Here is a 26458-nt window from a genome sequence, read left to right as displayed (position 1 = left end):
CTAGAGTAGGTAGACCCAGAGCATGGGCTCAGCTTCGCCTCTGGCATGACTGAGCAAGCCTCAGTGGGATTAAGGCTGCAAGCAAACTCAGGACTCTCAGGCCTGGCTATGGATGTGGATGGTGAAGCAACTCTACCCTTACCCCCCAATCCTCCCTATAGTGTCCACAGACTGTGGCTGTCCTGCACACCCACATTCTTTCCAAGATTATTTTCAGTGCTAAGCCTTTAGATGTGATGGGTAAGGAAAACATTAAAACTAATTTTAAAAATTCCACAAAGTTTCTGCTTGAAATTAAAGATGAGAGAGGGGGGAGAGGGGAGAGGGGAGGGGGAAAGGGAGGGGAAGGGGGAAGAAGGAAAAGGGAGAAGGAGGAAGGAGAGGGGAGAGGAAGAAGGGAGAGGGGAGAGGGAGAAGGAGAGGGAGAGGGAAAGGGGAGAGGGAGAGGGAGAGGGAGAGGGGAGAGGGAGAGGGAAGAGGGAGAGGGAGAGGGGGAGAGAGAGAAATTTCTCAGTGAAAATACTCCTTAATTTAAAGACCAGACCAGCTTGACGAACTTTAAATGACTTTTCTCTCTTGCCTTCACCTTACACCAATGGAAGCTATCATGGACCACAGGCCAATATCTATCCATAAACGTATGTTTGATTAAGTGGAACTTCTTGTCCCCACTGATGCTTGCTCCAAGTTCATCAGTGAATGTCTGATTTTCTGGAGTCAGTGAGTGATACATTGCATGTGCTAATAAACTGCAAATCTCTGTTTTATAAGGGGGTCACTGTTGCCTGTGTCCTCCTTACTGGTTCATGACTTTAAAAAAAAAAGATAATTACTTCAATAACAAAAAGGTGGGTAGCCTATTAGGTGCTATAACAAGCAGGAAATTAAAAATGAATAATTATAAATGTGGGTCTTCCAAAGGCTTACAGTCATCTGCGGGAGTCAAGTAGACAGGGAATTTCACCTCTACATTCAGGTGAGATAAGATGTTAGAACCATCCAGGAGGTATGTAGCAGGGCACTCATTCAGGCTTGGATGGGGCAGGCTTGCTGGACAGAGCCTGCAGCCCTAAGTGGGTTCTGCCCTGGGATAAGTACAGGAGGGAGGGACATGAGAACTGAGGGACAGAAATGACTAACCAACTCTGAGGGAAGGTAGAAGGAACCCCAAGAAAAGATCCAGCCATGAGTTTGTTATTATGTGAGAGAGACACAGTATTCAAAGACAGTAAGCACAGGCAAAGAGAAGTGATGGATGACAAGCCACACACAACCTGCCAGGAGTGAAGACCTTATCTCCCAGCCAGGTATCCATCAGTTGGGGAAACATGCTCTTGGATGCCATAAAGTCATCCCCAAAGATAATAAATGAACGTTGAAATACATACTTCCATACAACCCTTTCACAGGGGTCGCATACTAAATAGTTATACCATGACTCATAATGGTAACAAAATTACAGTTATGACATAGCAATGAAAATAATTTTATGGTTGAGGGTCATCACCCCATGAGGAACTGTATTAAAGAGTTGCGTCATTAGAACCACTGCCATAGAGTCTGGGCTGAGCTTTATTCTTTGGTAAGTTTGGGGTATGCCTCTCTGTCTCCATCTCGCTGTGTTGGGGGGCCCTCTGTCTCTGCAGTGTCACTGGGAATCTCAAGAAGTTAGTCCTTCACCTCCCCCACCCATGTACATACTATCCTGGACACACTAAAGGGAAGTGTTTTTAAAAAGATGTGGCCAGAATCAGAGTTGGACCAGAACAGTTTCATATCAACTACAGCTTAGGATAGGCCAGAATCAGACCCTATATTCTTTCTGGCCCTGCCTAGAAGTGACTGCTAAGCCCCACGACTGACTCTTAGCCCAGTGATAAATGTTTCCATCCACAAGTCCTGCTCTTATTGTCCAGATGTGAAGACAACAGATGACTTCTACACAGTCTTCGTGTCAATCCCTCAAGCAATAGATACTATACTATATACTATATAATATACGTGTGTGTGTGTGTTTTCAGTTATTCAGGGTAGCATTTCCAGAATATTTTCCTATGAAAAAGTAGAAGACTTTCATAACCTTAGAAATGCTTGAGGTAGTAGGAAAAACGGGTGTGTTGTTAGGGTTTTTGTTTGTTTGTTTGGTTGGTTGGGTGGTTGACTGGTTGGTTGGCTATGGTTTTGTCAACTTGACACAAACTGGAGACACTCTGAAAGGGGAAAGCCCAGTTGAAGGACTATCTTTATCACATTGTAACCCAGTCTTTAGGGGCATTTCATTAATTCATGGTTGATGTGGGAGGACAAACCCACTGTGGGCAGTGCCATTCCCTATGCAAGTGGTCCTGGGTGGTATAAGCAAGCAGGCTCACTTCCTGGAGTGAGCTAGGAAGCAGCAGTGCCCCTTCCAGTGATTCCTGCCTATGCTCCTGTTTAAGTTACTGCTCTGACATCCCTCAGTGATGGGCTGTGACTGGGAAGTGTAAGCCAAGTAAACACTTTCCTCTGGGTTGCTTTTCCTCAATGGCATTTGTAAATCTGCACTAACAGGGAAGGGGATTGGTGAGGTATATTTCCAACAAATTAAAAATGGAGGCAAAAAAAGTACCTGCAACCTATCACTGCACCCCACTCCCTAATCCTACTCTGCTTTGGCTCCATTTGATGCTTAGCAATGAAATCTTTAATGAATGTGGGCAATATATTCAAGGAAGGACGGGAGATGCTGCATAGCTTAGAAGAGGGATGCTGAAGACCAGACGAAAGAAGACGGTGGCTATCTGGCTCTCCCATATCAAGCACCAAGAAAATGCTCCCCAAGACTTGATTACAGGCAGTATGATGAAAGCAAACCCACAACCAAGGTCTCTTCTTTCTAGTTTGTGTCAGGTTGACAGAAACCTAACATCACACCTACTTGTTTGTCCTCTACATCTGAGGAATGAAAGAGGATGTGGGCAGTGAACCATTTCAAAATGTATTGGAGTTTCAGAACTCCAACCTCCTTCCTTGTATCAATAAGATGGAGAAAACAGTGAGTGCCAGGTACTCAAAGGGCCTGGCTCTCACTAAACTAGCCACGCTCCACACCAGGAAGTTCTTATCTACTTAGTAGAGGTGAAATGTGATAGTCCTGCTGGAACAGTTTCGCTTGGAATGATTTGAAACCCATTGTATTCCTTCAGCCTTTCTGACACCAGCCCCTTAGTCATCAGCATTTCTGACACAAAACTTCAGACCACTGACCTTCATTGACTGTGTAAGTCTGGAGTCTCAAAGAGAACACTGGGCAGGAGCTCAGCAGAGAACTCTTAACTTACATGTATCTTATAACCTTGACTCAATCCGATCACCAAGTTTGCTAACCCCAGCATCTTCTACTTGAGAATGAACAGCTTAGACAGTTTCTTAATCTCATCCAAAGAATGACCTAGGGCATTACCAAGAACAAAAGCCCTCACAAGCAACATACTTAATCATAGCCAAGAAACAGGATGGACAAATGAGCCATCAGACTTGAAAAGGCTTCTGCAGGGGTGACACTGATTTGTCTGTCATTGACTCAGGCTAAATACTAATGAAGAGACCATACCAATTTCCAGACCAAAACACCAAGGCGCCAGTATTTCCCTACAGTCCAGCTTTCAGTATTATAGCATCCTGACTCTGATCCAATAAGCTCTATTTGTTAACTTTTAGCATAGTTGACCCCACTGGATAACCCGATGGCTGCCAGGATCCTACACTACAGGAGGATGGATGGCTGCATCTGTCTTCCCTTTGAGGATAGGCAGATCTGTGGGCTCTGAAAGCTCTAGCCGCATGCCTGGGGCAGCCTGACCCCTAGAGCCAGCAATTGGATTTGCATTCATTCTAAGGCCACTATTGCCAGCCTCACAGCCCACAACTACCTTTCCCTTCTTCAAGCACAGCACAGGGAGGGCAGTGTGAACAAGGCACAGCCTAAAGCGTAGGGCAGGAGACTGCACAGAGGGCTTGCACATACTCTTTGCCGAACTTGGTACATGTTTCTCGTCAGAATGTCCCGCATGGATTCCACGTCTTCGGGGGAAAGTCGCTTGATTCCCTGTATCCTCTCAGACCTGGAAACGACAGTGGGGAAAGGCATTATTTTTCTGTCTGGGCAAGAAGTGCCAGGAAGAAACGTTAAGCCTTGCCCTGCCTTGGAGGAATTCCTAAATTCCTGGATTTTATGTGTGCATAATCCTTCCCGCCACCTTAGCAAATCAATTAAGTCCAAACATATGTTTTGACTTAAAGATTTAAAAATATCGCTCCCTTACAGTTTCTGTGCTGTTATTACTGTGAGCAGTTTCTAAAGGGGGTTTAGCAAGGTCATCACAACCATCTAATTTATAAAATACAATAAAGGTCAATTTTAGGAAATGGTGCCATAAAATGTAATCCCAACATTTAATCCCAACGTGATACTTAGAAGAAGAAAAAAAAAACACTCAATCAAAGGTTCGTGTGGCCGTTTTTGTTAGTTCTGTGCTCGGATAGACAGTTCAGAAGCCAATACCATCCACACCACTGCCTTTTGAGCCTCAGTGGTAACGTCGGGTTATTACATGAGTAAAGTTCTCTGGGAATTGTGCCATTAGGGGTCTGTCGTGGGTAGTTTTATTTGTCAGTTTGAAATGACCTAGAATCACATAGGAGGAGAAGCATTACTGTAGAAAAACCTGTGGAAGATTATCTTAACTGTCTTAACTGATGTACGAGGACCCAGACTGGATGTGCAGCACCATTCCTGGTCCAGGGCTCTGTATACCTTGTAAAAGTATGCAACGATTGCCGAGCACTGAGCATGCGTGCTTATGCTGGGCATGCGCACTTGACTTCTCTCTGCTGATTTGGCTATCATGTGACTAGTTGCTTCAGGTTTCTGCCTGACTTTTCCCAAATGACGGACTGTGTCGTAGAACTGTGAACTAAACTAGCAATGTCTCCCTACATCAGGAGATATATATATATATATATATATATATATATATATATATATATATATATATATATATATATATATATATAGAGAGAGAGAGAGAGAGAGAGAGAGAGAGAGAGTGAGTCAGGGCCTTATTTTTGGTTAAAGAATAATGAAGAACGGGGAATCACATTTTACAAACAGAATCAAACTATTTGTACCCTGAAGGTCAACCCAGATGAGGCACTGGGCATCCAAAGACTTTAAAACTTAGCATCAGGGCCAGGTTTGCAATCAATGTCCGATTGTCCTCTGGGATCTCAAGGCTAAGACATAGCTATGAAAAAGAATTCTCAAGTGACAGATGTATTTGATTACAATCTAGTATCGGTAATCAAGAAAACCTTTTTACTACACTGGAAATATACATTCACTCTAGAACATAGGCACTTAACAAAAGGGAGCTGAAAGTTCAGTTCTCCTTCCAACGCAGCTGCCTTTCTAACACGCTGCCGTTGCCTGGGAAGCTTTTACTTTAGTAGTCTCTGCTCATTTCTCGGAGGTGAAGGCAATGGTGGCTTCAATATCTCCCTCCCATGCTGTCAGGATGATTAATCACAGGGATGAATCATTAATTTCAATACAGCCGATATTTTAAGTACTGTCCCCCAAACCTTGCAGTCATTTAACATTAAAGGCAGTGTGGATGAAATGTGCAATTGATAAAATAAAGTGCTTTTATATGGGGTTCTGTGGTGTGCAAGGGCTTTATCAATTGCTGTCTGCACAATTTCCAATACCCTTTCTTTAAAATGACTGAACTGTAGGCACCATCATTGGCAACTGTGTAAAATGTCCTCCAAAAACTTCATTCTGACTTAGGTACACCTGCTCACATGGTATGACCAATACATTCCACCATTATGGGTGTGTGTGTGTGTGTGTGTGTGTGTGTGTGTGTGTGTGTGTGTGTGTAAAGTGGATTACTAAACAGAAACACCAGCTAGTCAAACATTTCTATGTTCTACATTTATATAAAATAAATAGAAAGGGAAAAAGCCACCGATAAAGGAAATGGCAGGTGAAACTTGATACAGCAGCAGATCTGGCATTTTCCCCAGTTTGTAATTGACCACTCCAGGAAGGACCAGACTTAATTAAAGTCCTCCTGGGTTGCTGGCTAAAGCAAGTAACATACAACCCACACAGCTGCACCTCCCTCTAACTCATACTAATAAGCGGCAGCCACAGTATGTAAAAGCCCCGGCTCACTTGAACCAGGTGATGCCTGGGGTTGTCTTCATGTCACTTCAGAGGCACAGCCATCCCTGGAATTCTCACAACATAGGTGCAAGAAAGACACCACCCTTAGAAAACAGTATTTCCGGGGACCTGAAGGGCCAGCAATTGAGAATTTAAATGGCGCATCTCTTTTCTCTGGAGCATTCATTTCTTATGGGTAAAGAGGATCACTGTTGCTAATATAAAACAAGGAAATCTAAATCCAATAGCCTCTGAATCCAAGTTCACATTTGTCATGAATTCTTTTCTTCCTGCTTCCTTTCTCCCTTCCTTCATTTCACGAGATGCTACACCAATGTAAAGAGACTTTAAGTTAATTATGAGACCCAACAAACACTATGATCACACCATAGTTAGGAATATCGAAAGATCAACTACTGGGGCCTAATTCCTTGAGAAGAATAAATCTTTCAATAGTCCAGTCATGAAGTCCATGATTAGAGGTCGAAGGAATGACTGGTGGCCCTTTCGATTTGCAGTTAGCATTCCTTGTGAGTTACTCTGTCTGCATGGCTGCCTGCAGGATTCCTCATGAGTTACTCTGTTTGCACATCTGTCTTGCAACTCTTTCAAAGGCCACTTCAAGGTCCAACTCTAGCATGTGTGAAGTGTGGCTTACAAGGTACATGATATTTTATTGTGGAATTTACATCAGAAACTACGACACATAGTTGGCTGTCAGAATGGTGATATAAGAACTTGATCCCATCAATGTGACATTGATTAAAAGAGTTCTTACACTACTATGAATTTGACTAATTATTTCAAAAACCAACACACAGATGGGGTCTGGAGAGGAGACTTGGCAATTAAGAGAACATACTACTTTTTCAGAAGACCTGTCTTCAGTACCCAACATGCACTTCAGCTCCTGGAGGAGAAATACCAGGTCTCCAGGGGCACTGCCCACACACAGACACTCACACACACACACACACACACACACACACACAATTAAGAAAGAAAGAGAACATGACATGCTCAGACTCATGAGAGTTTAGAAATAAAATAATTTGAGATTATATAGGTATCTAATTACCCAATAATTTATGGCTATTTTAATGCTTATAATATTAATTTATATAAAATTAATCTACGTATCTGAGATAAGGTTGTGTGTAGCTCAGGTTGGCTTTGAACTTCTGTTCTTCCTGCCTCAGCTTCCCAAGTGCTGAGATTATGGGCTGCACTGCTACACCCAGGTAGTGCTAGGAATCAAACTCAGGGCTCCACCCATGCTAGGCAGGGGCTATAGCAATGGAGCGGTATTTCCAACCCTAATCAAACTGTAAAAAGGAAACTGCATTACATTTACTCTTCTACTGTGTATGTGTGAACATGTGCACTGGTACACATGTCCAACTGTGCACTTTAGAGGTCAGGAGATAATTTGTAAGAGTCAGGCTCTCTTTTGTTACCCTACGGGTCTGGAGGATCAAATTCAAGTCACCAGGAGGCTTGGCAGCCTGAACCTTTACCCACTGAGCCGCCACACAAGACCATAAGCTTCAATACTCAGCACATTGTTATTGCTTTGTCATCTCTAAGGGTCCCATGGAGATACACAGCTCCATGTTTGAAATAACAATAGAAATGCATGTCCAGCTCTCCCATAGGGCAGTTTGGGGATCCAAGTAAGTGCTACTATAAGGTATTACGGCATGAGGAACAGCAATGGGATTCCACAGAGGCAACCTCCTCCACGCTGCACCAGCCTTCCCCCAAAGGCTGCAGAACTCAGAGACTAAACAGTTGCCTGACAACTGCTTAAACGCGTAGAGCAAAGCTCTGTGTGCATTTGGCTGTTCTCCTCTCCTCTCCTGTTGGATCCCGAGAGGCGGCTGAGTACGCAGCTCTTTCCTCTGATTGTATGAAGGCTTGGTTTGGGTTCTGTTTGTTTTGTTCCACTTTGGTTTGGGAATCAGCTACTTTGATCTCAGGAGAGGATTTCCTTTTCTCTTGGTGTCCTACAGATTTTTACTGAGATCAAATAAATATAAGTTAAAGGCTAAAACCGTACTCAACACTGACTCTAGCAAAAACCTTTCTCACTCCAGTGAACTTGCTCGATTGGGATATATGAGGTGGAAAATCTCTTACCTGCGAGACTCCTGGTAATCTTAAATCACAGTCTGGAGGAATGATTGACTCAGAGAGAGGAGGGGAGTGTGCCAAGCAAAACCGGCTTAAAAATAGCCTTGTGGTCAGAACTGAAGCAGTTACTTATGGCTAATACATCGTGATGTTATACAGAAGTTCAAAATATGTTTTAGCCCAATAGACTGAAACATAGATGAGATTCTAGTCAGAGATAAGAGATGAGCACCCTTACATTCCTAGACCAAGTGATCATATAAGTAGGGTGTGAACTGCTTGAGGAAGTTCCTGGTGGTTTGGTCTGTCTGGATCTGTCCAGCCTTTCTCTGCCTCTACATTAACTAGAGTTCATCCTTTGATGGGTAGGCCACAAAGCAGGAGGTCATGTGACACACACTGCTCCTACAGTAACATTGATTTTTATTCTTTATTATAATGCTCTGTGTGGTCTCTTCTGTTAAGGGCAGGCCTTATCCTTTTCTGAGGGCAGGATCTATGACTGTCTTCATGGTGTTTAACACACATACTAAGTGCCTAATAGGGCATGAGTGTAAGGGGTTAGCCAGAAACCTTGGTCAAAAGCAAGATTTGAGGGCATTGGCTTTAAAAGTGAAGTAACACACACACACACACACACACACACACACACACACACACACACACATGGGGGCCGGGGGCAGAGAGACAGAGACAGACAAAGAGAGAGATGGAGACAGAGAGAAGACGAAGAGACAGAGACTTCGATGGATAAAATAGCAACATAGTGAATGAAAACAGAATCTGCCCTCCCGGTCTTTCCAATCACCTCTGGCTCCACTGTGGCTCTGGGCAACATTGCCAATAAATATTTGGTAGCACATTCCCATTTTAGCATCAAGCATCTCCGTTTAGTTACGTAACGGGCAGCACAAAACAAACAAACAAGTCACCGAAAACAATCCCACAGATAAATAAGGTGGAAGACTTTCCGTTTAGGCCGGGGCGTCTTTGGGGACACTTGTTTACCTCTTTCCCTGGCCGTGTGAGAAGACACTGGTGTTTCTGATTCATTAGCAGGTGAGGGGGGAGGTGAAACCTGTGAAATAACACTCAGGCAGTTTTTGACAATTTTATTGGTATCTATTCTTAGCTCCGTTCTCAATCCACTGCCCTGATGTGAGGACAGAATTGAAGCTCATGATCAGGTGTCATTAGTTGAAGAATATGAAAGGGGGTGGGGGGAGGATGCAGCATCCTTTCCCTAAATGTATACTGTCGCTTACATTTGCGACCCTTAAATCATTGCTCAGAAGACAGCTGAGCATCTTTAGGGGTTAAGTCTTGAAATACTGAAGGAACTGTTGTAAAATGTCAGAGAATTAAAGCAGCTTTTAAAAATAATCCAGCTCTGGGGAACAATTGGTTAGCAGATGGTGGAAGGCACACACACCAAATAAGGCCTCTCCCTATGCCTTGCCTCCACATCCACTCTGAGTCATACCATCTTCTTCTCACTTGGAAGCCAGACAGCACTTCCAAGCTGGCCTTGTGGACTCAAGATGAATCCTACAATCTCATGTAGACTCTCCCTGTTGCAGACACCTCTTCAACTTTAAAAACCTGTGAGTGGTATACCACACCTCTTATGCCACCTTATCTCCTCCCTGCCGTGGTTTAGACAAAGTCTTTCTCAAAGGTCCATGTGTAAAAGCTTGGTCTCCCTGGTGGTAATATTGAGAGTTTCCTGTGGGCCTTTATATGGTGTCCCCTAGTTAGAGGCTTTTAGGTCATTGGAAGTGTGATCTCAAAGAGGAGTTACAGGGACCTCACTTTAATCCTTCCGCTCTCCCCTTTATTAAGGGTATGTACCCAGACTCCAGATAACAACCTCGACTCTGCTGTTATCAGAGACCCAAAGACTTGACCTGAGACTTGGACCCCCAGAACTCTGAGCCCAAACTACCCTCCCTGCCCTTTTACAAGTAACCTGCTTCATATATTTCATTGTAGTGACACAGAAAGATAGATGCATACTCCAAATCCAAGTCAGCATCCCAAACAGCTATTACCTCTCCCCACGAAAGTTAGAAAAGAAGATGAAAGTTTTCACAAAATACAACAGTGGAAGGAACAGAACTACAGAACCATGTGGACAGAGTTTGTAGGAAAAAATTTTCTAATCAACAGGAAAGGAAAGAAACATAAAATATCCTGCCCATCTATGACTTTACTTAAAGGAGGCAACTTTGTTAAAAAGTAATTCCCCCAAACTCGTGAAACTATGCTTGAGGCAAAGCACCAACTGTTAAGATTTAGACAATATTATTTTATAATTCCTTCCTCATAGCTAAAGCCCATGCCATAATTCTTTGGTTGGCAGTCCATAGCACTCCTGAGAAATGAAGAACCGTTATGCTATGGTTTCCAGTGGGAGAGCCTCAGGCCTTTGGGTGCCTGTTGTTGACTGAGGCATTGGGCCGTCCATCTCCTCTTCCATCAAATTAATGGTTTTGCCGTAATGGTGACTGCAATATGTCACCTGACCACAGGCCCCAAATCACCAACCAGTCAGCTACTGAACCCCCATACCATGAGCTTTTTTAGCGCGGGTATTTGTTATAATCTAGAATGTTAACTGCCACATCTATCTTTCAGCCCATTCTGGTCTGCTACATGTTTCAAATGGAGCCATGACTTAGCCCTGAAATTCAGATGTTAAAAGTCTAGATCAAAAGGCAGGTGGAACTCACTGATAGGGTGTGGGAGAAGCCACAGAGCTCAGTAGCCCAGTCTCTGCCATCTCGATGGCCTGTTTCATCTCCAGCTTCTTATACAAAGAAACAATGCTTGACTTTGGCTGGTTCCTCCGGATTAGAATTTTCCGCAAATATCTGTGGTCAAACTTCTTGAACCTAAACACGAAAACCAACATCTTTGTGTATATTATAGAAATAGGATTTTTTTCTTCTTTAACAAACTTCAACTTAACACCACTCTGGAAATTATCAAGGCAGTGCCTGAAACCTACCACATTTAAACACATTTTTTTTAAAAAATCAAAGCATTTGTGGATTATTTTTCTTTGTAAATAGAAAATAATGGCCTGGTGGCTGGAATACAATAAAATCAACTAATCAAAGCCTAGTGGCCCTAAAATGGTGAAATCAAGTAAACGAAAAGAAAGAGACAAGATACAATCAGAGTCAAAGGTGTGCATAAAAGGAGTCAGGGTAGCCTAGTCCCACTGAGCTCCAACTACAAGAAAACAATTGAGTTGGGTGAAGCTTTTGAAAAAGTGTTGCCTCTTAAGAGCTCCTAAGAGAAATGGCGGCTGCACTTACAGTAATGCTGTTCTTTTCAATCAGAACTTTCTAAGTTTAATAATGTTGCTAGTTAGAGAGTAGTTTTGCCTCATCGTACTTCAGGTCACTTTGAATCCTGCCAATTAAAGAAGAGAACTATCCCACACTCCAATACACACACACACACACACACACACACACACACACACACACACACACACAAACCAATCATCTCAAAAGCCCGAATAATGGATGACCTGAATAGGCCCAACTCTATTGGCAGCTATGACAGTTACCTCGAACATCTGGTCGACCCATTGGCCTAAGTCGCGTGCACATGCAGTGGTACCTTAAGAGCCTCTCTGGAGTCCCTGTTTTCAATGCTTCCACTCATTTCATTTTCTAAGGGCAGTTGTTCTGCCTGCTTTGGTTTTTAATGAGGCACATAACTTCCTGGAATGTTGGCTTGTTATCTACTGTTTGCTCCCCTGGACCATGAGGTACGCAGATGCCATCAGTTAAGTCCTCTCAGCATACAGCAGGCTGTCCTCCTGAGCTTTGACATCTTTTCTTTTCAAGTCACCTGATCTTTTTGAAGAGGCCACCCCTTGACCTTCTGACCTTTCTCGAGAGATGCTATGGCTCCTTCTCAGCCCTTTGTAATCAACTCTCCCAAACCTGTTGTCACAATATACTTCACATTTCTCTAGCAGAGTCCGACTTGACCTTGTACTTGCCAACTCTTGTGGCTGCCATTGTCCTGACCCTGTCAGCCACATACCACTTGACATGCCAGATGCTTCCTGTCAGGTTGGTTCCTCCTGATCTCCTCCCATCCTCTCTGTTCACTTCTCCCTAGCTTCCTCTGCTCTCCCACTTCCTCATCAGCTCTTTAAGGAGTTCTGAGTCTTGTGTTCAGTCTGTTTCTCTCCTCACCTTGGAAATAATTGTATATATGCCCGAGAGGTAGCTTCTCACTACCTGCTGATGACTTACCATCTGTGTCCAGCCATATTTTTCCTCCTTGAGATTAAAAGAAGACATTTGAAATGTAGGATGTGGTAAGCAAAAAGGCTCTGGGCATCTCAGAAGAATCACTGTATAATTGAATCTTAGAGGTCTCCAACTATGGTTTCTCTAGGCCCTTAGTGAGTCACTAAAGTCTTCTACAACTTCATGGTTGGTCACAAAGTTGAGCTACTTTTGTGGGGGAGGGGAACTTTCTACTTCCCACCATTTCTTGTGCTGTTCCTATTGGAACCGACCTGAGCCACCTCTACGGCTCTTCCCTGACACTCTGATTTTCCATGTTGGGCAGGCCCAGCTGTTTCCTGCATAGTATAACTCCTAAGTCCTTCATCTTCCAGGCCCACTATTCCTCAAGGAGCCATCCTCAAGAATCCATTATTAGATAATGAAACCCTACCCTACTTACTTATCTCTCACTTGGTAGTGACTCCACTGCCCACATACATCTTCAATCCCAGCCTTCAGATGATCCATAAGCTGCCAAACCAAAAATAAGAAGATGAAGTCAATGAAATGCTAGAGAAATATGAGCTGTAAAAGGCACACACACACACACACACACACACACACACACACACACACACATACACCACAGACACACTCTAAGCTTTGAAGGCTAAGAAAGTCTTTAATTTACTCAAGTATAAACAAACAAATACACACACACACACACACACACACACACACACACATACACACACACTATAAGCTTTGAAGGCCAAGAAAGACCTTAATTAACTTAAGCATAACCTCTTCTTTTGCAGTAATTCAATTCCTCTTCCTTACTGAAAGATTCTGCAGATAAACTTCTTCTTGATAATTTGCATCACATACAATGAAATCATACCTGGCACTTGGTTTGAATAATACTTTTTAAAGAAGATCTAGAAATTTCTCATTACTGAAATCATGTGGAGGAAAAGTATAATGATTACCTATTACTTTCGCTGTGAAAAGAAAATCACATTTCTAGTTTACGTAGTTTCCAAAATACAGTTCTTCAGACGTTCTGCTATAATGGGTACATTTGTGTACATTCTCCATTTTTTCACAACAGACAGGTAATGTGTGAACCTTATAAGAAGTCTGAGGAAGGGAAAAACTAAATATGCAGTCTACACACTAATAAACCAATATAAGATCTTCATCTTCATTTTAAAAATTCAATCCTTTAGTCCAGGAAATTACAATTCAATGCACAATGCCCCATTTGCTTTGTTTATTATGATTTATAAGAATTTTGGAGAAGGTATAATTTTAAAATGCTTATAAATAGTTCTAGAAATAATTCAAGTAAAAAAGTATCTAGGTTTATGTCAGCTTCTGTTTTATTTTGATTAAAAAAAAACCGAAAAGATGAAAAATTATTATTTAAACCCTTAATTGGTCTACTGTCTTCTAACAATAGTTATAATATTTATTTTTTGAGGCAGGGTCTGTATAGACCAGGGCAGCCTGATCTCACAGAAGTCCATTTACCTCTGATCTTCAAGTTGTGGATTAAAGACTTACACCATTAGAGTTGGCCTTAGTCATAACTTTATAAGAAAAATAAATAAATAAGGAGGTGAAATGTTGAAGTTCCACTCAAAGACAGGTTGTTAATTTCTCTAAGCAAGGTAAGAATAAAGACAAAAAATGTATAATCAGTTTAAAGAATTAACATAGTTTTTAACATTCTCTGTCCTAATCTGTTAAATATCCTCAAATAGCTTTACAGTTTGTTATTTTGATTCCCTGGAATTCAAATAAATGACTCTATTTCCTCAGGTATCTATTGGTATAATATTCAAGACTAACACATGAAGATGTCACCCATCTGTACAGCATTAAAACTATCAGAAGTAGGGCCCTATGGGGTAGAAGTCACAAAGAAAAAGGTCTAGTTGAATTATCCTACTGAGCTTGAGTCTCTGGAGCAGCTACAATGACAAGGCTTCCCAGCCATTGTTTGTATACAAGCAGTTTGGTGAATACTTTGTATGTACATGTGTGCATGTGTGTGCTCATGCATGTATTCATAGGTATATTCATGTGTGCATTGTGTGTGCTTGCATGTGTGTATGAGTGTGTGTACATGTGAGCATGCATGTGTGTTTTCTGAATGTGTGCAAGAGTATGTACATGCATATATGCATGTGTGTGTGCATATCTGCATAGATGTATTTATGTGGCATGGTTGTATGTATAAGAGTGTGTTCATGCATGTATGCATGGATGTGTACATACATCTGTGTGCTGGTATGTCTTTGCACACACTAGTCTTTGTGTCTATTCTTGGACATCATCCTGAACATCATGGTTTTGATACTATGTTGAACTCAAACAGACAAAAGTAGGAGTCATATTTGTGAGAAACATTGTCTACAGCAGCTACTAGGACCATATTGAACAATAGCAGTGTGACATCCTTCTAGGTGTTAACTCAATGAGGCAAATCTCTAGTTATCTAATCAAATGCTAATATATATTTTGTTGTGATTGTATTCTGAGGAACTGAGAGAACTCAACAACAGTTGCTTTAAACAAGGAGGAAGACCATGGACAATCTGGGGGTGCTGATTAGATCAGCTGAAGACCTTCAGAACAGAGCTACCTTGGAATTTTCCAGTTAAAAATCCCAATTGTTGGGCTGGGTACACCACTCAGTGGCACAGTATTTGTCTACCATGTGCGGGACCCTAGCTTTCACCCACAGACCACAACAATAAAGGAAGCCTGTAGAGACCGAAAGAGACAAAGAAATAGATTCTTCCCTAGAGCCTCCAAAAGGAATAGCACTGACTCACCACTAATTCCAGAACTCTAAGATAACATACGTGCATCTTAGAAGCCACCACAATTGGGTTAATTCCTTGCAGTAGCAATAGTGTAAAATTAAAAAAAAGTGCAGTCCCTTTTAATGGAGCTAAAAGGAACAGGACCAGTGAGTCTCCTGACAGCTACAGCCTCCTCCAGGCTCTCAGGGGAACACAGGAAAGAAACATCGTATCCTTTTATCAGAAAGGGCAGTTAACTTACACGGATGTGAAGCTCTTCATTGATGGACTCTTTTTTATTGGTCTTTCTGACATCCAGGTACCTGACCAATGGGCCAATTGTGATCCCCTGTATCATAGATAATAAAATAAAGGTTTGCTGAGGGGAGCATTGTTACTACAGAGTAAAATTCTACCCTCAAAACTATAAAATGCCCAATTTGTATGCATTTGTTTCTAGCATCTATGTGATTAGATGCGTCACACTTTAGTTCTTAGTTCTTCTATATACATCAACAAAATAGATGTTACGATCTATTTTAATACAGTCTCTTGTATCTTTATAAATAAATCTTCATTAGCTCATTAAGAACTCACTTCACTAAAACAGAACTTTGTTTTATCAAGTATCAGGTGCCACCTCGTTTTACATAGTAAACAGAGTAATAATCATTCACTCCTCACCTGGGGACGTTTTTGATTAATATGTTGTATCAACTCAAAGGCAGTAAATTTCAGGAGTTAAAATTTTACTATGAACTAAGGCCTCTAAGTATCTTAGAATCTATTTAGAGGATCAACCAGAATTCTAAAAAACCAGATACACCCTACGAGTTTAACACATAGCTGTGAAAGAACCTACTTAGTTTAAACATGAAAGAAATCTACCAACCTGGAAAAATACAGTAAAGTATGTAACTACTAAAGTTGCAGTAACAAACAACTTCTTCCTAGGGAAAAGGGTCAGAGGAAGCAAAAAGGCAAGGGAGAAACTTCCTGCTCCTCTCACACCGCTGTAGAAAATTATGAGCTGGTCCTTGATGGAGAAGGGGAAAGTCCGAAACTGGTTACTGACATAGAAGAGGGTAAACACGCCTGCAAAGGGGAGACAGGTATTAGAGCAGAGGGGAATGCAGAGACTAAACAAGGCAGCCCGATCCCATCACAGGGAGGACCACTCAGCTCACACAGACCTTCTCTCAAGGTTCTGCATTTCGGTGATATTTTCTTTAGGTTAAAGGTTTTCTCTGGTTTTCCTAGCCCAACTGTAGTTAGTGTGTGTGTGTGTGTGTGTGTGTGTGTGTGTGTGTGTGTGTATGTATGTATGTATGTTTATATATGTATTTGTATGTGTGGACATTTGTGTATGTGTTTTTATGTGTATACACTTGTGCATGTGGTTCTTGTGTGTGTGTATGTATGTGTGTTGTGTGTTGTGTGTGTGTTTGCAGGTGTGTGTTTGTATGTATGTGTGTGTTGTTCATATGTGTAGATGTGTGTATGTGTTCATATATGTGTGTATTTATATATCTTTGTATGTGTGTGTGTTTATATGTGTGCCTGTATATTTGTGTGTGTGTTTATATGTTTGTGTGTGTGTTTGTGTGTATCTGTACACATGTTTATCTGTGTGCTTGTGTATCTGAGTGTATGTGTGTTATATATGTATTTGTGTGTTTTTAAAGTAACAAAAATCTTTATTAAAAAATGAGGTGTGAATTTCTAATCTATATCCATAACGCTTGTGGTACCTTTTAAAACCAGGTAAGGAAAAGTTGTCTGTGAAATACAAACCCCTTATCTCATGTTCTCAGGGCATACCTTCCGGAAGTCTGTAGTTTGAATGTGAAGGGAGTTCCCTTATGACTATGTGCATGACTGGCAGATCGTTCAGACTGGCTTAGTGCTGGGAGTTCATGTGAACAAACAGAAAAGTTTACAAGGTTTCAGGGACAGGAAACTTTTACTGTGAGTAAGTGTGGTAATAAATGGAGGCTGGAAGTGAGGGAAGCTTGTGCAAAGCATAGAAGTGTGTTCCACCATACAGATTCTTGATGTGCTTCCCATGAAAGCCACTACTGACGTACTGGCCCTTGGTTTTAAACAAAAGTTCCTCTCATTCTCTCTTTATGTCTCCTTGCACCTACATATCTCAGAGAAAGCACAGTTTGACATCAATAATATTAGACTAGAAAGGACAACAGAATTCACAGGTTTGGTTGGTGGGTCTATTTGAGCTTCTCTTCACCTGCTGGCATGTGACCTGGGTTCCTTATCATTTTATATCATCAGATATCAGAGATAACAAGAGCATAATCAGCTCTAAGTTTCCACAGGAGACAGGGCCCAGAATTCTCTCAGATGATCATGACCATGAATGTCCAACTCCCTTCTACTGCATGAAGTATCGGGCTGTAGACCATACACATTCTTGTGGATACTCGAAGCTGGCTCTAGATTGCTTGTACTAGGTTTGCTGTGCTGTATTGTTTGGGAAATGATAACCAGAAATAAAGTCTGTACATGTGCAATGCAGATTATGGTTTTCCCCTCAATATTAATGATCTGTGACTGGTCAAAATCACAAACACACAGCCCACAGATCTATAGAGAGTCAAGTGTATGCACTTACCTGAGTAGGTAGATGGAAAGTTAAGCAAACACTATTCTCATTAATAGCAGAAAACAGGGCCTTGGATACATAAAACCTTCTTAGTCATTAGTTACGGTTAGAGATAATGAGGTGGAACAGAGAGTGTGAGTAGGCAATGATCTAGACTGTCACACTTGCTGGTGGAGTCACGGTGACCTGCCCAAGCCAGCCATTCTCTCAGCAGTAGTTCAACAATTCTCTCCATTACAGGGCTGTGGAGGGGTGGTGAGGGGCTGTATGATTGCTAAGAACAGACACGCCCCTTCTAGATGGCTCATTTCCCTGTTTGCTGGCCTAATCTTTCATTTCACTTCTATAGATTCCAGCACTACTTCCCTGTAGATCTGTAGAATATCATAACAATGGAAGGAGATTGGTAATTTTTATTCAAAGCTGTTACTTTTAGGCTGACGAACAGGACTTTAAATAAACAAATGTGTGTACAGCTTCAAATAGTGAGTCATAACTCACACCAAATTTTGATGTGGGATTTTAAATTTATATCACAATCCTTATATTATTTTTACCAACAAGGATAGGCATATATTCACCTACTGTTTTTACTATGTTAATATTTCTACACTCTTGTTCTTTAAAATTATACATATATACACATGTATATATATACATATATATATATGTGTGTGTGTGTGTGTGTGTGTGTCTGTGTGTCTGTGTGTGTGTGGGTGGTGGGTGCTTTGTGTCCTGGTAATATATATATATATATATATGTGTGTGTGTGTGTGTGTGTGTGTGTGTGTGTGTGCGTGCGTGTGTGTGTGCCACACATATGTACAGTGCCCTCATAGCATCGGATCCCCTGGAAGTAGAGCAGCAGAGGGCTGTGAGCCACCATGTGGTTGCTGGGACTTGAACTCAGGTCCTTTGCAAGAGCAGACAGTTCTCTGAACAGTCCCTCTTGTCATTCTTTTTATGCATCCCCAAGGCTATTACAACTTAATTTTAATCGATATATTAAAATTGGCCAAATACAAATAACCAAAGATATATAGAAATATAGAAATACCTAGAAATATAATTTCTAAACTAATCACACACACACACGCACGCACGCACGCACGCGCACGTGCGTGCACACAACTTCTTTGGGGTATGGTGGTATACACACCTTCCTTTAACCCCAGCACTCAGCATATATTAGGGGGTGAATCTCAGTGAGTTTGAAGCTAACAAGATCCATATAGTGAGTGTCAAGCTAGCCAGGATTATATTGTAATTCACAGTAATATCCTGTCTCATATATATATGTATAGATATAGATATAGATATGAGAGAGAGAGAGAGAGAGAGAGAGAGAGAGAGAGAGAGAGAGAGAGAGAGAGAGAGAGAGAAACCTATACATACAGTCCTGCCATTGGTGGGGACTTCATGTGATGTAGTAAATACTTGCTTCTCTCTCAGCCTCTGCTCCTTTTGTAGAATCATATATATTCATCAATTAAAAGACAACACACACACACACACACATGAAATAGAAGTGCACAACAGCCGCTGGGTCTTATTCTTTACAACAGGAGTTATTTTCCAGAAGTCAAGTCAGGTTATTTATAGTATAACTGCCTTTACTAATTAATATCATAATTAAGTGTGCTCTGGAGAGGATGTGCTCAGTCCTGCCAGAACTGGAAGTCCCAGGGTGGAGTGGTACCCAAGGATTTGTAGGAGTGGGACTAGGTGGCAAAGTGTTGAGGGAGCTGTGATCGGGATGTAAGGTGAACAAATAAATAAATTAATGAAAAACAGTGCTCACCCTTGCCTTCTGTTTATACCTGTATGTGGGCACACACAAAAGTGTCTCTTGTGTTCTCCTGTGTGCAAGTTGTATGTATGTGAGTGTGTGGGAGTGTATGAGTGTGTATATGTGTAGGAGTGTGTGGGAGTGTGTGTATGTGTGTGAGTGTGAGAGTGTGAGCATGTGTGTGTGAGTGTTTGTGAGCATGTGTGTGAGTGTGTGTGACTGTAAGTGTGTGTGAGCATGTGAGTGTGTGTGAGTGACTGTAAGTGTGTGTGAGCATGTGAGTGAGTGTGTGTGAGTGTGTGTGAGTGTGTGTGAGCATGTGTGTGTGAGCATGTGTGTGAGTGTGTGTAAGTGTGTGAGCGTGTGTGTGTGTGTGTGTGTGTGTGTGTGTGTGTGTGTGTGTGTGAGCACTCATGCAGAGGCCATAAGGCTTGTCTTCCTTACTCTCTTCTCCACCTTATTTTTGAGAGAGGCTTTTGCTGAAACTGAAACTCACTGATTGGCCGGATGGGCGGACCATAAGCCCCAGAGATCCTCCTGCCCATTTCTCCCCAGGAATCATAGCATGGGCAGCAATTCTTGGTTTTTATGAGGATTCTTGGAATCTGAACCCAGGCCCCATTCTAGGGCAGCCGGCACTTTAGTAACTGAGCAATCTCAGTCCCCAGGAACGAGCACTTTAAAGCAACAACTCACTCCTTGGTCCTTCTCTGACTTTATCCTTGCTACCCATCCATCCCTTAGAGCAGCTGCACTATTTATGGGAATGTTTCCTGACAATGTTTGTCTCACATAGAAGACAGTTTGTGAGATCTCACTTATCCTGGATCAAAAGTGTAAACGCCCACAGTTTATAATCTACATCCGACTTAACACACAAGAGGCTACAAACTGTCAAGGAAGCAGAGCAACCGATATATTTACTGAGTTATATTTAAATGTGTAGATGCAAAAGCGTTCTCTTTCAACAAAATACAAAAGACTCCCTGCTCGGTCCTTGCCTCTGAGGACAACTTCTGCGGTGACTTAGAGCTGGCTGAGGAAGCCAACAGCAAGTGTCAGTAAGAACAAGGTGTCTGCACTCCCCAAATGCAGGGAGAACAGCATCAGCTCTCTGCTTGTGGTTAAACTGAGGGGAAAGGAGACGTGGGTAGGAAGCCAAGCAGCATCGTGTTGGGGCCCTGGTGTTGCTTACTGATGGCTCTCCAGATCTGGCAGAAGGCCAGGGTGAAGCAGACGAAAGCCCAGTTCCACTCATGGTTCTTCCCAACGGTGGACACGCCCATGAAGATGAAGATGAGGGTCTCGCTCACGCTGCTCAGCATCTTCATGAAGTACTTGATGGTCGTGTACGACGTCTGGGACACGTTCTCTTCCACGTACTTTTTCATTGTCACTGCACAAGCTGTGATGCTACAAGAGGGGCAGAGGCTTAGAAAGAAACAACATTTGCCACACCAGAGGCACCTGGTAAGCAAGGCTGTATGCAGAACCTGTCTCTGTCTGGAGTTATGTCTCCTCACTCCCTCCCTTCTCTGTCTGTGGACCGCAGACTGCTGCCTTCCTCTGCAGGTGAATGAAAAAAGCAAGTTTACATGTTTTTATAACACATGCACACATGCATACCCCACTCATAAACACACACACCACACTCACAAACACACACATATCACACCCCACACACATACAGTCACACCCATACTCTCTCATACGAACACATACCAAACACACCATACACACACCACACTCATAAACACACACATATCACATACCACACACTATACAGTCTCACACACACACACACTCTCATACAAACATATACCATACACACCCACTACACTCACACACATACACGTATCACACTCAACACACATACAGTCACACACACACTCTTATATACTCACACTACACTCATAAACAAACACACATCACACACCACACATCACATACACACCATACATTCCACACCATACACACACACCACATACCACATATTATACATACTGTACACATACTACACACACATATAGCACACACATACAAGCACATACCATACACACCCATCACATTTACACTAAGATACACACATACACACACATACCATACATGCACCACACACATGCAGTCACACCACACACACACACACACACACACACACACACACACACACACACACAGAGGCAGGTCTTTCAAACATGTGTCTGGACTTCCCTTTCCTTACTGAGAGCTTTGTCAGCCCCAACTCTGACTAGGAAATACTTGACTGCCTTAAAGCCAAGTAAACGTTCTTCAGTTCCATGGATAGAGTGCTCAGCTCGATCTCTTTTTAATTAAAAGAAAAAGAAATTTCCTTCCTCTGTCCTGAGTCCATCATTACTCCATCCAGCTACCAAGCAGTATTTCTCACATAAATGTTATTCAACTATTTCAAGCTTTTTCTTTTCTGGACCCATTTACCTAAGACAAAGTGAAGAAAGCCCCTTTCTTTGTCCTTGAAGCTGCAGTTGGTCATTTTAAGGTGAGTGTCTTAGTGAGGGTTTTACTGCTGTGAGCAGACACCATGACCAAGGCAAGTCTTATAAGGACAATATATAATTGGGGCTGGCTTACAGGTTCAGAGGTTCAGTCCATTATTATCAAGGTGGGAACATGGCAGCATCCAGGCAGGCATGGTGCAAGAGGAACTGAGAATTCTGCATCTTCATCTGAAGGCTGCTAGTGGAAGACTGACTTCCAAGCAGCAAGGATGAGGGTCTTAAGCTCACACCCATGGTGGCACACCTTCTCCAACAAGGCCACACCCACCCCAACAAGGCCACACCTCTTAACAGTGCCACTCCCCGGGCTGAGCACATACAACCCCCCCCCACAGTGAGAAAAAAAAATAATGATACTTAAAGTCCATACTATTATATTTCATCGGCATAGCGATTTCTATACAATAAAATTTCCATATAATAAATTCTGCACAATTAAAGCTTTCTGCCCAGATAGTTGCATATTAGGACAATGTCTGGAAGAAAACAAAACCAGATCTAATGAGCCAAACTGAGAAGTTTCATTCTAAGAAAAACATTCCAGTTAGGGGGAGGGGGATTTAACACCTAAACAGATGTCTTCACTGGGACAAAGTACTGGATGTTCATGCTTAGCTTTCCTCTCTCCTGGTAGGTGTGGGGTGTGGGGTGTGGGTGTGGGATAGGGGGTGTGGGGTGTGGGTGTGGGGTGTGGTGTGGGTGTGGAGTGTGTGGTTGTGGTATGTGGTGTGTGGTATGAGGTGTGGGGTGTTAGGTGTGGGTGTGGAATGTGGGGTAGAGGGTGTGGGGTGTGGGTGTGGGGGTCTCAGTGTGGGGTAAGTGTGGTGTGATTGGCCTGGTGGCAAGAATGACAGAGCCCAGAGTGGAAGTTCCTTGTGGCTCTCTTCCCTTCTATTTTACAATCTATTATATTATTGTTGCTATTATTATTATTATTATTATTATTATTATTATTGAGACAGGGTCTCCCTGGCTGCCCTGGAACTCCCTACATAGGCCAGGCTGGCTTTGAACTCACAGAGCTTCACCTGTCTCTGCCTACTAAGTCCTGGGATTAAAAGCATGCACCCCAGGCGTGGCTCTCCATTTATTCAGAAAGAGAAGAAACTGCTCAGATGGATTTTAAGCTTGAAGCGTCCCCAGCTCTGCTTCACGCCAGCTTTTCCTGAACATTTTAAATTGGCATCCTGATTGCTAGACGTTCCTCAGGCAAATGTCGGAGAGAACATTTGTTTGGCAAAGGACCAGAGCCAGCTTTCAGAAAGTTAAGAAATCCTAAACCCCCCAGTGCCTCAGGGGACTAGCATCAGGCTTTCCCCAGATACCCAGGCCAGCTACCCCCTAAAGCATCCACACGTTCCCACGTGACTCCATCCGTAGGTTGCACTCACGCCAGGATTCCGGAGAGATAAAGCGTCTCGGCTGCTAAGTAAGACAGATAGCTGAACATGAAGACGATGAGAGGCTCGATCGCAGAGATGTTCTGAGTGAAACGTGTGATAAATGCGGAAATGAATCCAAAAATGATGCCGAAAAATACTCCCCCGCATCCCACGATAACGAATCTGGCACATCCGGCCAAAATGTCCACCGCTTCTATGTCCTCAAATTTATGCATCTTAGTGAAGGCGATTAGTATGTTGTATAGGACCTGGAGAAGTACAAATGAGAGAAACATGAAGGGGAAGTTACAATGTGTTACATGCACCATGTGCACTCGCTCGACTTCACATTGAATTATACAGAACACACGAGTCAATGGCACAGATATTAACACAGCTACCCAAGTTTTAGACACGACCTGTTCAGACATACCCAGATTCACAGAAGAAAGAGGAAGTGTTGATTTCATAATTGAGCACACGACAAATGTTTAAGGAGGTAGGGATGCAAACTGTCTCAATTTGATTATTACATATTGTATACATATTGAATGATTATTTCACCCCATGCACAAGAACAATTCTTCCACCAAAGGAACATGCTTATAAAAAGTGAGGACTCCCTGTGAGTCCTTCTCTCCACCACGCTTCCTGTTTCGGTTATCTTATTGCTTTTCTGCTTTGACCCTTTCTCAGGATGCTGTGTCATAAACGCTACAATGCCTTTGTGCGAAGGTGCTTTCTGGAAAGTTTCAGGAGACACACTTGGGTCAAACCCATGCAGCAGATTCTCTTCCTTCCCTGTGTCCAATCTTCTATTCTGATGACCTTCTGCCCATGCTGGAGCCCAGGATCTTTCAGCACTGAGGATTTAGCAAGTCTGGTCAGCCTTGTCTTTCAGAAAGGGATATTTAATTTGTGCAGCCCCTTTTGGCCAGGTCTAGCATAGTCGAATCAGCCAACTTCTCTGCTAATCACTGGTCAGTCCACATATTCCCCAGTACATCAGAATCTCATTAGAATCTCAGGCAGGTTTTTAGTCACTGCTCTGCCTCTCCAGGCATGGACTTCCTGCTTGCTGCTACTTTTGCATTCTTCCTTATATAGACACTCGGGGAAACTAAGGCTTCATACATGCTAGGCATGCAATCCACTAGTGAGCATCTAGCTAGCATGTCTCTATCCCACTTTTTAGTTTACTTTATTTTGAGATAGGATCTTAATAAGCTGCCGAATTCGGCCTTGAAACTCTATAGTCAACGCAGGCTGTGATGGTTAATCTTCACCATCAACCCCATGGGATTTGGAATCACCATGGAAACTAGTACCTAGGTGTGTCTGAGGGAGTTTCTAGACTGAGTTAACTGAGGTGACTTAGCTGTGAGTCCTGGACTTCATAAGAAGGAGAAAAGAACTTTGGCACCAGCACGTCTCTCTCAGCTTCCTAATGGCAGATGTAGAGTGGCCATCTGCCTCCCGCTCCTGCCACTCTGATGCTCTGTATGACCTCTGACTGGAATAACCCCTCTTCCCTTGTTTCTTGTCAGGAAATGAACCACAGAAAAATGAAAAGCAATTAATTCATAGGCTTTAGACTTAAAGCCCTCCCACACCTACTTCCCTCATAGCAGGGGATACAAGTATCCACCACCAGGCCGGGCACCTCCATTCTTCATCCTAATCCAACAGCTTTTGCGTTCTGGCGTTGGCATTACCTGCAGGGCTTGTCAGAACTGCATGCTTCTTCTGCAGATCCTGACAGCTCAGCCACAGTCCCCAGGCAGCATCTGCCATTCCTCCATGGCCAATTTCCCAACTCTGACCTCTCAAGATCTTTTCTATGTTGATTTCCCACACCGAGAGCTTGACAATTAATGACCGTTTACCAATGATTGGTTTTTTAAATGATTTTATTATTAATTACGTATCCAGGTATTTGTCTGTGTGGTTATGCACGTGTGAGTGTAACTACATGTGGAGCGTGCACGAGTGCATTGCAGATGTGCATGTGTGCATGCACATGTGTGTCTCTGTGTATGTGCAGTGAGAGAGAAAGAGGGGCGGGGCTCGATGAGGTGCTGGGAAGCTAATTCGGGTCTTCTGCAAGAATACTATGTGCTCTTAACCATTGAGTCATCTCTGATCAATCACACCAACGTCACCTCCAGACTGCTATCTGACCACATGGGTAATTATGAATAAATACACTGAAAACTATGCTCTCTTCTAGTCCCACTCTAGGAGAGCCTCACTTTGAGGAGAGGTTCCTCTATGGGCAGAAATAGTAGCAAGTACTCGAAAGGGTAGAAAGCCTTTTCTGAGGACCTTGGAGTCACCATGTGCCGTGTTTCCTGGTATCCCTTTATGCATGTATGCATACATGTATAAATGTATGTATAAGTGTATATATTATGTATGAATGCATATCTATATATGTGTGTGCATGTATTTACTTATTATGCTGCCTGAGCTTATGTCATACCAGAAAACGTTACAGCATAGCCCTTAGATTTAAAATGTGAGCTGGCAGAGCAGGTGATTCTTCAAAGCAGCTCAGGTGTCTGTCACCAGATGCCTCATGGACAGAACAGTGCTGACTGAAGAACAGAGACACAAGGGAAGTGCCTGGCACACGTTAGGGTGTGGGCATCACTGGTTTGTTACTAATGTCATAAATGGTAGCCAGTATGTTCAGCCAGACGTAGAAGTAC

At 42.6% G+C, this 26458-nt stretch overlaps 1 protein-coding gene across 1 annotated transcript in view; it reads right to left on the bottom strand.

Moving 5' to 3' along the window:
• The window catches only part of Slc9a4 (solute carrier family 9 member A4), a 54206-nt gene that overhangs the window by 7431 nt on the left and 20317 nt on the right, over positions 1–26458 (bottom strand). The window contains 7 exon segments of the mRNA NM_001413317.1: positions 4007–4103; positions 11077–11238; positions 13064–13134; positions 15679–15765; positions 16309–16511; positions 21024–21241; positions 23757–24016. Coding sequence (NP_001400246.1) covers positions 4007–4103; positions 11077–11238; positions 13064–13134; positions 15679–15765; positions 16309–16511; positions 21024–21241; positions 23757–24016 — 1098 coding nt within the window.

The sequence above is a fragment of the Rattus norvegicus genome, chromosome 9 (assembly GCF_021556685.1).
Source record: "Rattus norvegicus strain SHRSP/BbbUtx chromosome 9, alternate assembly SHRSP_T2T, whole genome shotgun sequence".
NCBI classification, from domain to species: domain Eukaryota; kingdom Metazoa; phylum Chordata; class Mammalia; order Rodentia; family Muridae; genus Rattus; species Rattus norvegicus.
Note: the sequence above shows the minus strand (reverse complement) of the source record. Positions and strands in the feature narration are given on the sequence as shown.